Source organism: Pelodiscus sinensis, chromosome 6 (assembly GCF_049634645.1).
Source record: "Pelodiscus sinensis isolate JC-2024 chromosome 6, ASM4963464v1, whole genome shotgun sequence".
Classification (NCBI taxonomy): Eukaryota; Metazoa; Chordata; order Testudines; family Trionychidae; genus Pelodiscus; species Pelodiscus sinensis.
Window position 1 is genome coordinate 95,990,702 of NC_134716.1, and position 13,063 is coordinate 96,003,764.

The window sequence follows — 13,063 nt, forward strand, 5'->3', positions numbered from 1 at the left end:
AGCCTTCTCTCTCCCCCCCTCTCCCCAGGCCTGCATGAGTCAGACACTCCAAACAAACTGCCCTCTGCTTCTACCCAACTCCACAGATGCCAGCACCCACTCACCCTCTCTTTCCTACACCTATCCCATCCAGTCAGCTCCTTATCTCCTCCTTTCCAAGAGGCTTCAGAGTGCTGAGTTTCTGCCTCTCTCTCCTCCTGAAAAGGGATGCTCTAAACTCCCCTCCCCTCTGACTCCTTATTAGGGATGTTGCATTTAGATTTCCATCAACTGCACGATCAATCAATAAGGGTGCCTCCGTCTTTGAACTGTAGCAAGAGCCCTACTGGACCAACTTGATTGTCATGCAAACCTGCTCCTGAATTCGCATGTGGCCTTTGGTGGCCAGGCCACTTTCCTCCATCTAGTGTGGAGATCATGGATGTTGGGGGCTTCCCCCCCCCCCCCGAAACCTGAATAAGGTCCTTGATCTCCATCCTGGACCAGGAAGATGCCCGCCTTCTCTGGGCCCTGGCAGGCTCCTGGGAGCTGGCAGACTGCTCCTGGGGAGCGGTGGAGGGCTGGCTGCCAGTGGCTTGCTGGCTTATGTTTTGGGGCCACTGGGTCAGGGGCAGTGACTTCTGGCTCTGGGCCGGCAGGCTTGGAGCTGGCACAAGCACAGTGGCCAGAGTCTACCCCTTTAAGGGTTCCTGGGGGGGGGGGGGGGGGGGAGAGAAGTGTTCTTTGTTGAGGCTGGAGTGGCCACCAGGGCACCCTGGGAAGGCAGGAGGCCCCCTATTTCGAAATAAGTGTCTACACAGCACTTATTTTGAAATCGCAACTTCGAATTTGGCATTATTCCTTGTAGAATGAGGTTTACCATATTCAAAATAAGCACTCCACTATTTCAAATTTATTTCAAAATAGTGGTTTGGCTGTGTAGATGCTAGGGAAGTTATTTTAAAATAATTTTGCTGTGTAGACATACCCTAATATCCATATCTGGCAGCACATTCAGAATTCTTCACCCATCAACCTTCCCACTACGCTGACACTAAAGCCTCCCTGGAAGCACATGCAAAATACTGTATCCAGCAATCTCCCTCTATGCCCACACATTCCTTCTCACTGTCCGGAAATGGTTTTTTACCAGCGCACTCCACTCCACTCTGTCACAACAGCTGTGACTTTGACAACTGGACGTTAACACTATCATCAGTCTTTTCCAATAACCCTAACCCTTATCCTCCCTGACCAGCAAGTATTCATGGCATGTGCGTGACCATGATTAAAAGGAGACAAAAACTGATGAAGAGTTCAATGAGTTTATTTTGTGTGACAGAACCCATGCTTTAGCCCCCGTGGAAACTTGTAACATCCCTGGGCTCATGGGAATGCCTAGCTCAGGATGAGTAGTGGGCTGAGGCAGGTGCCTACTGCTGTTCGGGTGTCCCATGTAATTAACTGCTCATACTCCTCATAAGGTTCTGTATTAACTCTCAGCTCAAGGGACTTGTGCCTTATTTTGTAAAGCTGAAAAATCCTCTACTTACTAACCACCTCAGGATACATTAGACTCGCATGAAAAATAGTAAAGAAAATAGAATGCCATTATGAAAATCAATGATATGCCATCATTAGAACACTGTGCAGTAATGGTCATCTCACTACAAATAGGACACTGCCGAATTAAAGGGTTAGGACAAAGATAATAAAGTTCAAGGGCTCAGAAAAAGCCTCATAAAAGTGAAATTGAGGGGACTGGGATTATTTATTTTAGACAGAGGCAAATATGGCCACAGGGTCACAGCAACAATATATGAAATAATGAATATTATAGAAGTGGTTCCCAACTTTTTTGAGCATACAGACCCTTTTTCAATCTATTAATTTCACAGACTCCCTCCCTCTGGGAGAAAAGAAAAGTAAAAGAAAAAGTAAGGGAAGAAAAAGAAAAGTAAGGATTGGGCACATTGCAGTGGACCCGATCCTTATTTTTAAACTGTCTATGGACCTCATGCAGTACCGCTGTGAACCACAGGTTGGGAACCATTGCAGTATCAAAGAACTCACTCATAGCTTCTGTTCTCATGTCAGAGCACAAGAACAAGGGAACTTCAATGAAAAGTAGCAGATGCAAAACACAAAAAGGAAATGCTTTTTCATACGATGTATGAGACATTAACAATATTCTGTGGGAATAAATTTTAAGGGCAAGAGGTTAGCAAGATTCTGAGAAAGATAGGATGATAAGAATTTCAAAAGTTACAAGAGTTAATATTAAAAAAAAGAGTTTTAGAAGAGACATAAAACCTTGTGTTTCAGAGTTAAGGTAATCTTTGACTATTAAGGATGAGATTCTCACAGCAGGCAGATTATCCCAAATGTACCTACTGTGTGGTTTCTCCACCTTCCAATGAATCATCTGATGCTGGCAAAAGAACCAAGCTAGAGAACTAGGTGAACATGGTTCTGATATAGTATGACAAATCTTGCATTTCTATGCTCTTATGAAATATTGTCATATAGCTGATAACACAATACTGCCACCTCGTGCAATTTTATCTCAACAATTTCTCTTAACCTATTTCATGAAAACGTAAAAGGTTGTCAACTCACATTTTCTGATGTTTAAAATGGCCACCATTTCCTACTATTGTCAATGAGACCGAAACCATCTTGATGGCCACCATTTTCCTGTGGTCTATCCCTAAGTGGAAGTGAGACTGCCTTTGATAAAATTGGCTGCCACCTCCCATCCTTAAAAAGTAATATAACTTCTATGTATGGGGGTGTGTCATGATGTATTCAGTCTCTGGTTCTCAATTTACTATCGAGTCCTTTTGTAAAAGGAAGGAAAGGAAGAGGAGAAATTGTTATTATCTTAACTCCCTTATTTTATACAAGAGGAGAGAGAAAGCGGAGACTCCATCTGAGTAGCCAGAAAGAATTGTGCATTTGTATGTGCACTAAAGATTGACCTTTGAACCTGAAATTATCTTTAAATATGGGCAGAGGAGTAGGGGGAGGGATTTTTTGTTTTTTTATTTTTTTAGGTTGAGACTAAAACATATGATTTGATCATATTTTAAAGCTCCAATTTGGGAGGGACTAATTCTTTTTAATGTTAAGGTTGACAATACAGATAACTTTTGTACCGGGAAATATTGCCTACTGGAAAAGAATTTTGTTCAGTGTAGGGATATGGCTATACTAGAGAAGCACAGTAATATCACTGCAGCACTATACTGTAGACCAGTGTTCTTCACTATTTTTGAAGTCAAGGCCACTTTGGCCAAAAAAGCCTTCAATGTCAGCCCTGCCCTCTCCTGGAAGCCCTGCTCACTCCATTCTCCTCCCCTCACTGACTCTCTCCCACTCCCACCAACTTTCCCTAGGCCGGGGCAGGGGAGCTGGGATTTAGGAGGGGACTCTGGACTGGGTTCACAAAGTGGGAGGGGGCTCTGGTCTGACCCTGGGTCAAGGGGAAGTGCAAGCTCTGGGAGTGAGTCTGGGTATAGGAGGGACCTTCAGGGTGGAACAAAGTGTTGGGAGGGGTTATGGGTGCTGGCTCTAGGAAGGGGGTCAGGGTTGGCAGAGAGGGTACAGGCAGTATGGAGGTGATGTATCACATAAAAGTCATTCTGTATACAGACAGTGGGGGGGGCCTGAGGAGTTCGGGTGAGAACACAAAAAGAGGGTTCAGCTTTAAATGGGGACTGTGGGTTACCGCAGATAGCCTCACCCCCTCTTGAACTCCAACTATCTGGAGGTGTAGGTTATAGAGATTCAGAATACCAAAGGAGACTGTGGGTTAAGGCAGGGGACTGTGATGCAGAAGTAGGTGTAGAATGTGGGGTGGATTCAGAGCGGAGAGATTTGAGATATAAGGAGGGGCTCCTGGTTTGAGGAAGGATAGGCCTGGCAACTGGGGGTACCGAAAGGGTACAGGCTCTGACTCAGATTGTGGGCTTTGGGGTGGAATTAGAGATGAGGAGCTTGGGGTATGGGAGGTGGCTCTGGGTTTGAGTGGGCTCAGGGAGGGGCAGGAGATTTGGACTTGAGTTTACCTGGGCAGCAACAAAGGTAACAAAGGTGCCCTTTGCTGGGGCACTATGCTGCCCCCTGGAAGTGGCCAGCAAATCCAGCTCTGAGTGGGAAGGGATGGGGAGAACAAGGCAAGGGGAGTCTGGAAATGGATGACAGGAGAGGGATCACGTGAGGATTACCTGTTGTGTTCCCTCCCTCTGGGGCATCTGGCACTGGTCACTGTCGACAGACAGGATACTGGGTAAGATGAACCTTTGGTCTGACCCATTACGGCCATTCTTATGGAGAGAAGAGATGGTGCTGTGGGCAGGCGCAGCACCCCAAGCCCCATTCTCCCACCTTCTCCATTCCATCCCAGGAACCAGATCTGCTTCCCCACTGGCCCTAGCACAGAGCTGTGCCAGGCTATGTCTAGGCGACACTGATCTATTGGAAAAAGGTACGCAAACTGATAGTTTTTCGGCTTTTCCGATATTTGGCATGTCTATACTGGGCCAAATTTCAGAAAAGCCTCCTCTTCCTGAAGAGATCATCTTCTTCCTGGAAGGAGGAAGACAGGGCTTCCAAAAGAGTGAGTCTGCTCTTCCACTTTTTTTTTTTTTGGGCGGAAAAGCAGATTCGTTCCCTGGACGCGGTGGAGTTTTTCTGGGATACCTCTGGCGTCATGAAAAAAAATCCATAGTCTAGACGTAGCCCCGCCACTGCAGCTTTGGGGCCAGCAACGAAGTGCCCCTCTCCTCTAAATACTCTGTGCAGTAGAGGGCATCTCTCCCCTGACTGTAGCAGCTTCAGAGCTTGGGAAGAGGTATCTTGCCCTGCTGCAGCCCTGAGCCCCTGTGCAGGGCTTAACAGAAAGATGTGTGGCCACAAGGCCGTGCAGATTAGAGGAAACTTAAGGTACGGGGCACAGCAAGGAGTACAGGATTCTAGCTCAGTGGGGCTCAGAGCTGGGGCAAGGATTTGGGATGAAGGAGGCTGGCTCTTGGAGAGGGGTCATACTTACTTTGGGCAGCCCCAATCCCATGCCACATCCTGAAGGGGCCAGTGCACCCCTACAGACCATGGGGAGGGCACACTGTTCTGCATGCTGCTCCTCTCTGCAGGCACCCCCCCCAACTCCCATTAGTTCCCCTCCCCAACCAATGGGACATGTGGGGGTGGTGCTTGAAAACAGGAGCAGTGAGCAGGAACCTCTACTCCCTCCCACCTTGGCTAAGGGATGTGCTGAATATTTCCACGTGGAGCAGGGGCAGGCTCCAGGGAGCCTGCCTTCACAGCAGCCTTTCTGTACTGCCAGAGATTACAATTGATAGGAAGCCACCACTGACTTGTGGACCTTGCATTGAATAACAATGTGCTCTGATAAAAACAGAGCCTACAATCATAGAACCTGAAGTGTAAGTTGTAAGCGGGGGGAGGGAAGAAGGGAGACTGGGGGACAAGAGTAATGTGAACCTCAGGCTCTGACAGAAGACTGAGAACTCTGAAAAACAGACCCAAAAAAAGTGTTTTAAACTCCAAAAAATTCAAACCATTCCTAACCACTACTGCTTGTGCAATCTGCACACAAAACAGCATTTAAACTTAATCAAAACCCAACTTTGCTATGTAACAAATGCACCAGACACTAAAGAGCTACAGGGAAGCTATTTTTCACTCCTCTTTCAAGTCTTAAAGGTGATTTGAATTTACCTTCAAAACATTACACACTCACACTGTTGGGATGTGCACAATCTACACAATTTATTTGACTCTAACATCTCTGTGGGTAACACCCTCCATCAATAGGAGTGAAAGTTTAACCTTCAATTGCATTAATTCCACCGAGAGGGCTTCAGATAAGTTAAAGGCACTATCTGTACACTTCACAGAGGATCAAAGGAACTGCCATACTAGATCAAACCGTCTAATACAACATCCTGACGTGAGCAATACTGTACTTGAATACCTGATACTTCAGAAAGAAACGAACACAACCAATCCTATCACAAAAGTACCTGTAGGTCACATAAAAGATAGGAGAAAACCAGTAAAAAAGGTAAAATAAATTCCTTCTTCAGTCCCATGCAGTTTAAATCTTGAAGCAAGAGATTTAATTTTTACTGTACATAGGCACCTGAAATTCAGAGTTGCAAATCCTAATATGGTAATGAAGTTATCACATCCTATTTAAAATTCAGACACAGATGCTTAAATTTTGCTTGGCATTACATGTATCCCTTTCTCCTTACATCACCTTAACTCTATTAAACCAGTGTCTGAGTGGATCCATCATGAGATTCTGGCATCTGTTGTGCTGAACTTGCACAGTGCTTCCTCAGCAGTTACAGCAGGATGAAATTTACCAGAATGGCATTCATCACTTTCATGGTGCTTCCGCTCACTCTTCCACCCGAAAAAAAGCTAGTGTTAAGATAGTGGGTGGAGAAGTGTTTTTCTATTTCTGAGCTCTTAGGCATGTAATTAAACTTTCCACTATCATTGAAAGATAGTCTACATTACTGACCTGATCAGAATACACAAAATGTTATCTTAATTATATTTTCTTACATTCATCCACCCAGAAAGCACCTTATATGCCAAACACATTTTAACTTCAATTGAAAGGACCAACTCAGGTTAGCAGGTGCCGTACGTATGAAAGTATATGGAAAGGATGCAATATATACCATTCATTATCACTTATTCAGTGTGCTACAGGTGTCTGACATGCCACAATACAAATTCCAACACAAGAAGATCAACAAACTACATTAGTTACTTATCTGCATACTAATGTAGGATCTGCAGCAAGCCATGCCTTCTTTACATGTGAGATATCTGATAACAAATCTACCATTTTTAGTGCATATAATTGAAAATGAACTAATTAGAACAATTATGTGTGACAGACAGCAAAACTTCTATGCAAAAAAGTTATTACTCAAACACCGGATAAAGAAGAGACCTGTAAAGAAAGCCAAATTGCAGCACTTCCTGCTTTTTGTTTTTATAAAAAAAAATGTGGTTGACAGTGTTAGTTTTGTATTGAACGCTAGTTAACTAGTCATCCATGCCAATATAAGAAAATAATTGGCCATTATTTGATGTGAACACTGTAAAGAAGTTATATTAAATCTAGAGAGAAAGCATTAACTTTCTTTGCTCAATATTTATTCTAACTGCCTTGGAATGAACACTATAAGAATTTTATCAATTAACTGGAAAAACTGTCTCATTTCACTACTTCTGCAAGTTACAGCATCTCTCTAAAATGCTTTAAGTTCCTACAGCAATACTCTTCAGTTAATCATAATAAAGATTCCCTACAGGTCTTAAATCAACAGTATACTTTCCCTGCCTTCTCTGGCAACAGAACTATGTCAGTGGCACAAAAGGTTGCCTTACCTCAGGAATGTAGTACTCTGATAAAGACAATAGAATGCTAGATTTTTGAAAAGTAGTGTGTGAAGCATTTAATTTTGATAAAAAATTGAAATGTTAAGAAGTTCTATCTTGGTTTTTCATGGATTCCTGCCCAAAACTAACTGTATCTCTCTCCAAATTCCAATAAAGCCTAGCATTTATCTATTAAGTTCATAATTTGCTCAGTGTACAAGTATAAACAGTATAGATAAGTCCATATCAGCAACATGGAAAATAACTTTTATGTTCAGGTTACACTTCACATTAATATTAGCAAATGAACCAAAAACCATCAAAATCATTTTTTCCTGACAGTTTTACGTACTATTATGACAAAGATAATATAACAGAAAGATTAATGAAACAACATTTCTGTATATTTGACAGCACCCTGCAAAGTCAATTTCATTATTTCCCCAGATCATCCTGCTGCTTTGTACAGTTCTTTCACACAGAAATAGAAAAGGAACATCTATTTATAAAAAAGAAAATGTGATTGTAATACCAAAAATACTGGTAGGGGGATTGGAGAGCAAGAATAGTATTTGCTATCTAATAATGAAGAGTTTTAGGGGAAGAAGAGAATAACTAGTGTTTAAACACTAGTGTACTATAAATGCAAAATATTATATTGTGATGGACTTTACTTCAGCTATCATATGTCTGCTTTCTTAGATTTTCAGGTCTTCTGGGCAATGATTGTGTGCACACTTACATATTTATATAATGCACAGAATGTTGTGGATGCTACTAGTGCACAAAATAATTAGTTTGTATTTGATTAGATTTCAGGTTGAGTATATGCCTGTATTACTTGGTGTAAAAATTGTTTTAAATTATTGAAATACTCTGACAAAAGAGGGTGCCCACACCCACTGCACCAAATATACCCAAGTATTTAACATGAGGTTTTATATAATACTGCTGAATTTACTGCATAATTAATCCTGAAGTTACTCTCTTATGATTACCAGAGACAAACTAAAATTTCAGAAGTATGGTGTTATCTCAATGCACTATTAAACAGAATAATACCCTTGACATTTAATAGTTTGTCCTATGAAATAACTGTTACATCTCTATTATTAGAACCACGGAAGAGTACTATATGCCATTAAAGTTCTTGAAACCTTTCTTCCTTCAAATTACATTTACATTCATACTTTAACAATGTGCAAATTTGGGTGCTTTAAATACAAACAAAAAAACGGTTTAAAAGAGTTTGAAACAGAAAACAGGAACTAACTTAAGGAATTTTTTTTAAATCCATGGAATTGGCAAGCAAGAATGGAGTCAATATTTTAGCTGTGATTGCCTGATGTGACAAATGTTGACCTTCCTGAACCCATAACAACTAGCAATAAGTCCCACTGAAAACTGTAAGCAACTTTTACTGTTTTAAAGGCATGTTTTGATGTTGTTTATGCTAGTTATTTTTCTCTTATGTGGTACAGAATTATTTAATTGCTACAATGGTAACACCTATATATGAGGTAACAATGAAGTAAAGTATATTTTAGTTTCATACCTTGTCAAAACTCTAGAGATAATCATACAAAATCAAATAAAAACAAGTCAACTGCCAACTTTTGTACATCATCTTTTCCTTGAAGTAACTTCATGAACATAGATTTCCTATTAATCTTTCTATAACTACACTGGTGCTTCATCTGCTGGTATCATACTACTGTCAAGTAACTGGTTTATATTTACAGCAATGTGAAAGTCCACAAATATTGCACAGAATACATCTAGATACCCAAACAATTGCTGATTTTAGATTGCCATATTAGTAAAGCATTCTCTAGAATGGAAATCTTTTTTTGAATGTCCTTCTACCACAAATGGGAAAGACAGATTTCTTTGTTGTGAGTTGAGTAGCCAACTAAAAGCTCTTTTTCTCTGTAAAATAACTTTAGAAGTAAACCTATCAACACTCAGTCTTCACCGCCAAGCGCTGCAATTCACTATTTACACATGAAGTCTCATATAAAAATCCTTATGAAACTACAGTAATTGTTAAATCTATATAAAGATTACAAGCTCTATCTCCACCATTACTCTCACCTATGCACATACTAAATGCTAGCAAGTGTACGTTAAAAGTATTAAGTACAACGTATTCAGAAGTACATGAGAAAGCATTTTAAAATATGCTCATGGTAGCTTCAATTCTGAATGCCTTTGCGTGTGTAAGATACATATTGAATGTATCCTAGTTATTGAACTTGTGCCCCGGATTGCATCACAATAACTATAAAATTGGAAAGCTCTATAAAATCTCAAGTATTATCAAATAAAATACAGAATAGGACTAACACTATAAAGATACCACGTCTCATCTTACACAATATGCAGTCTCCAGTATAATTACTGCAAACACATTATACTTTCTACACTTTTGCAGAGTAGATATTTCATGTTTGTAAACTGTCTTTTATTCAGCAAAACCAAAACAGTTCCACAACTTCAAGTGAAACAAGCCACAGAAGAAAGGATTCATTTTTATTAATGTTTAACTATACCGATGGGAAAGCAAAGGCAAATGTAAAATCTAAGTAGTTTAGAATAAGTACTATATAGATTATGAAAAGCAGACACACTTTTTTTGTGGGGAGGTGAGGTGAATCCGGGGGGAAGGATGCTTTAGCAGGAAAAAAAAAATCAAATGCACTCTGCTGCACTGCTTGGAAGAGTTAACGGGTTTAACTGCACTGAAACTGAATGGCTGACACATCCGGTCCTGGGTCCTCAACCACCAGGGCAAATTCAAACTTCAAAGCCTCTCGGAGCTCAGGCAGAAATAAATCACTCCCCTCACCCCCCAACAGCTGCGATTCCCATTTAACTAAGAGTCACGACTTCCAGAAAGCAGCACACACAAACGGGTTGGCAGGGCAAAGGTAACACAAATGAGAAGTTGATGCACAGGCTACACAGTCCTGGGAAATACAATCCTAGCTCTTTTATCCTGCAGCGCCTGCCGCATAAGTCAACGAGGCACTGAACACAACAAGCTACTGGCCAGTCCCCTACTCCCCCCCCTTCTCTTACAGATGACAGCTCCCCACAAACACGGGGGGCCTGTCGGGGGCGATCTCACACCAGCCACCCCCTCTGCCCCATAACACCGTCCCCCACGCATATCCCAGCGCCCCTGCAAGCAAATCCGGGCCCGAAAAGCACGTCCCCGCTACCTGCCCATGGGCGCAGCGCCAGGCTCCCGGGGCTGGGTCTCCACCGAGAGGGGGACCCGAAAGCTCGAGGAGGGGCAGGGGCCAGGCTCCGGGCGCGCACTATCCCACGCCGCCAGCAGCGCCGGGCCCCCCACCTCCAACACCTGCGCGGGCTGCCCCGTGTGAGGCGCCGGGGTCCTCACCGCCGCCCGCTCCAGCCCCGCGCCGCTCACCCGGCAGGGGGAGACGGCTCCATCCTTCTCTCGGCGGCGGGGTCGGCTCCCACGGGGCTCCCGTCCGGCAGCGGCTCGTGGGGCGCGGCGCAGCGGCCGGGGGAAGACGCGGGGCTGGAGGGGCCGGAGCCCCCGGCGAGGCAGCGCGGCGGCGGTTCGGGGGACTCCGGCGAGCCGGCGAGGAAGAGGGGCGCCTCGGGCAGCCGGTCCAGCTCCACGCTCCGCACTTTGCGCAGCTGCTTCCGTCTCCAGTCTGAGCGCTGCTCCCGGCAGCCGCCGCCGCCCGCCTCCCGCAGGAGCCCCCCGCCGCTGCCGGGCAAGCTGCCCGCGCCGCTGCCGCTCTGCAGGCTCCCGGAGGCGGCGGCGGCGGCGTCCGCGCTGGTGCCCGAGGATAATCCCGACGACGAGGTGCGAGTCCCCGCCGCCGCCGCCATTTTCTCTGGCGGGTCACATCGGGCTCCGGAGCAGGGAGGCGGGGGATGAGCCGCGCTCCGGCCGCTGCGGCAGCGGCGTGGGCTGCGCCAAAGGCGTACGAGGGGTGGGAACTGAGCGCAGGCGGGACGGGCGTTGAGAAGGTGAGGCTGGGAGCGGTCGCTCGACGCCGCCCGCGGGCAGGTGGTGGCAGGACCTGGCCGTACCTACGCTGGGCGGGCTGGCTCCTGCCTGGGGAAAGGGGCTGGGCCGGAGGAGCCAGCACCTGGCGGGGGGGCTGGATGGTGCAGGACCCGGCAGGCGACCCCGCCTCCTTCACTCCTCGGAGATCAAGGGGCCGGTTCCTGCCCGCCGGACTGGGGGGCTTATCCCGAGACTCTGACCGGTGTGTCCTTGCCCGGCTCCCCCAGAGCGCGGAAAGCTCCGTGCAGTTGGGGAGCTTCTCTCTCCGCGGCGGTAGCGAGGCCAGTGAGAGCCTCACCTACCTTGCCTGGCGCAGATGCCGGGGGCGATGGGACTCCAGCTGAGAAGCAAACATTTTCACCCCCGCGCCTGCACTGTACTGAGAAGATCTCCCTCCACTCGGCAAAACGTATCCCATAGCCGGAGAAAAGGGGAGAGGGTTGTATTAAGAATGTGGGGAATACAAGCTCCTCGTTTGGAGGTAACTCCCCTCCACCAGAGTTGTACTCGCATTACAATAGATAGTTTCCCATTCAAGTACACGCACCTCCTCACCACACTTGGAGATTAGCCCTATCCATTCTGATTTAATTAGCACTCCCAGCTCTGTACCTTCTTCCCTCCCCTTGTGTTGTTATTTTTTCTTTTCAGCATCTGAGGAAGTGAGTTCAAGCTCATGACAGCTTATGTTCTAATACCCTAAAAACATGGTAGCATGGTAGTCTTTGAAGTGCCCCTAGACTCCTTGTTGTTTTAGAATCATAGAATGAAAATAGCAAGCAAATGTTTTGAGAGAACACATTACTGTGTAGTAGTATAGCAAGTGAATGGTAGTGCACCAGTCCTGGAGGTACTGTAATACCAGATTGATGCATAGGGCTGGGCAAATCCAGCTCCCTACTCCAAAAATAATTCAGTCATAGCGCACCAGGGTAGTGTGTCCAAAAGGACAGGTTGAGGATACTACACTTGATTTTAGCCAAACTAGAACTGGAAGGGACCTCAAGAGATCATCAAGTCCAGTCCCCTGCCCTTCTGGCAGGACCATGTACCATCTAGATCACCCCTGAGAGATGTCTGTCTCACCTGCTCTTAAAAATCTTCAGGGATGGGAGATTCCACAACTTCCCTATGCAATTTATTCCAGTATTTAACCACCCTAACAGGAAATTTTTCCTAATGTCCAACCTAAACCTCACTTGCTGCTGTTTAAGACCATTGCTTCTAGTTCTATCCTCAGAAGCAAAACAGAATGATTCCCCCTCTCCCATGACGCCCTTTTAGATACATGAAAATATCATGTCCCCTGTCCGGCTTCTCTTTTCCAAACTAAAGAAGCCCAATTCTTTCAACTTTCCGTCATAGCTCATGTTCTCTAGACTGTTAATCATTTTTGTTGCTCTTCTCTGGACCTCCAATTTCTCCACATCTTTCTTGAAATGTGGTGACCAGAACTGGACACAATACTCCAACTGAGGCCTAATCAATGCAGAGTAGAGCAGAAGAATGACTTCTCGTGTCTTGTTCACAACACTCCTGTTAATGCATCCTAGAATCATGTTTGCTTTTTTTGCAACAGTATCACATTGTGGACTCATATTTAGC

The 13,063-nt window shown here is 44.9% G+C and overlaps 1 protein-coding gene and 1 pseudogene across 4 annotated transcripts in view; both read right to left on the bottom strand.

The window, feature by feature from the left end:
* Positions 1-11,891, bottom strand: part of MAP3K1 (mitogen-activated protein kinase kinase kinase 1) — a 94,760-nt gene extending 82,869 nt beyond the window's left edge. The window contains exon 1 of one of the 4 annotated variants that reach the window (XM_075932433.1): positions 11,761-11,891. In XM_075932433.1, coding sequence (XP_075788548.1) covers positions 11,761-11,876 — 116 coding nt within the window. In that variant the 5' untranslated portion in view covers positions 11,877-11,891. Of the gene's footprint in view, positions 1-10,037; positions 10,511-10,631; positions 10,655-10,843; positions 11,706-11,760 lie in introns of those variants that run through there. The other 3 variants (XM_075932431.1, XM_075932434.1, XM_075932432.1) reach the window with 3 other exon arrangements.
* A 395-nt stretch (positions 11,892-12,286) lies between these two features.
* On the bottom strand, positions 12,287-12,455 carry LOC112544110 (U2 spliceosomal RNA; annotated as a pseudogene).
* Positions 12,456-13,063: the final 608 nt, after the last annotated feature.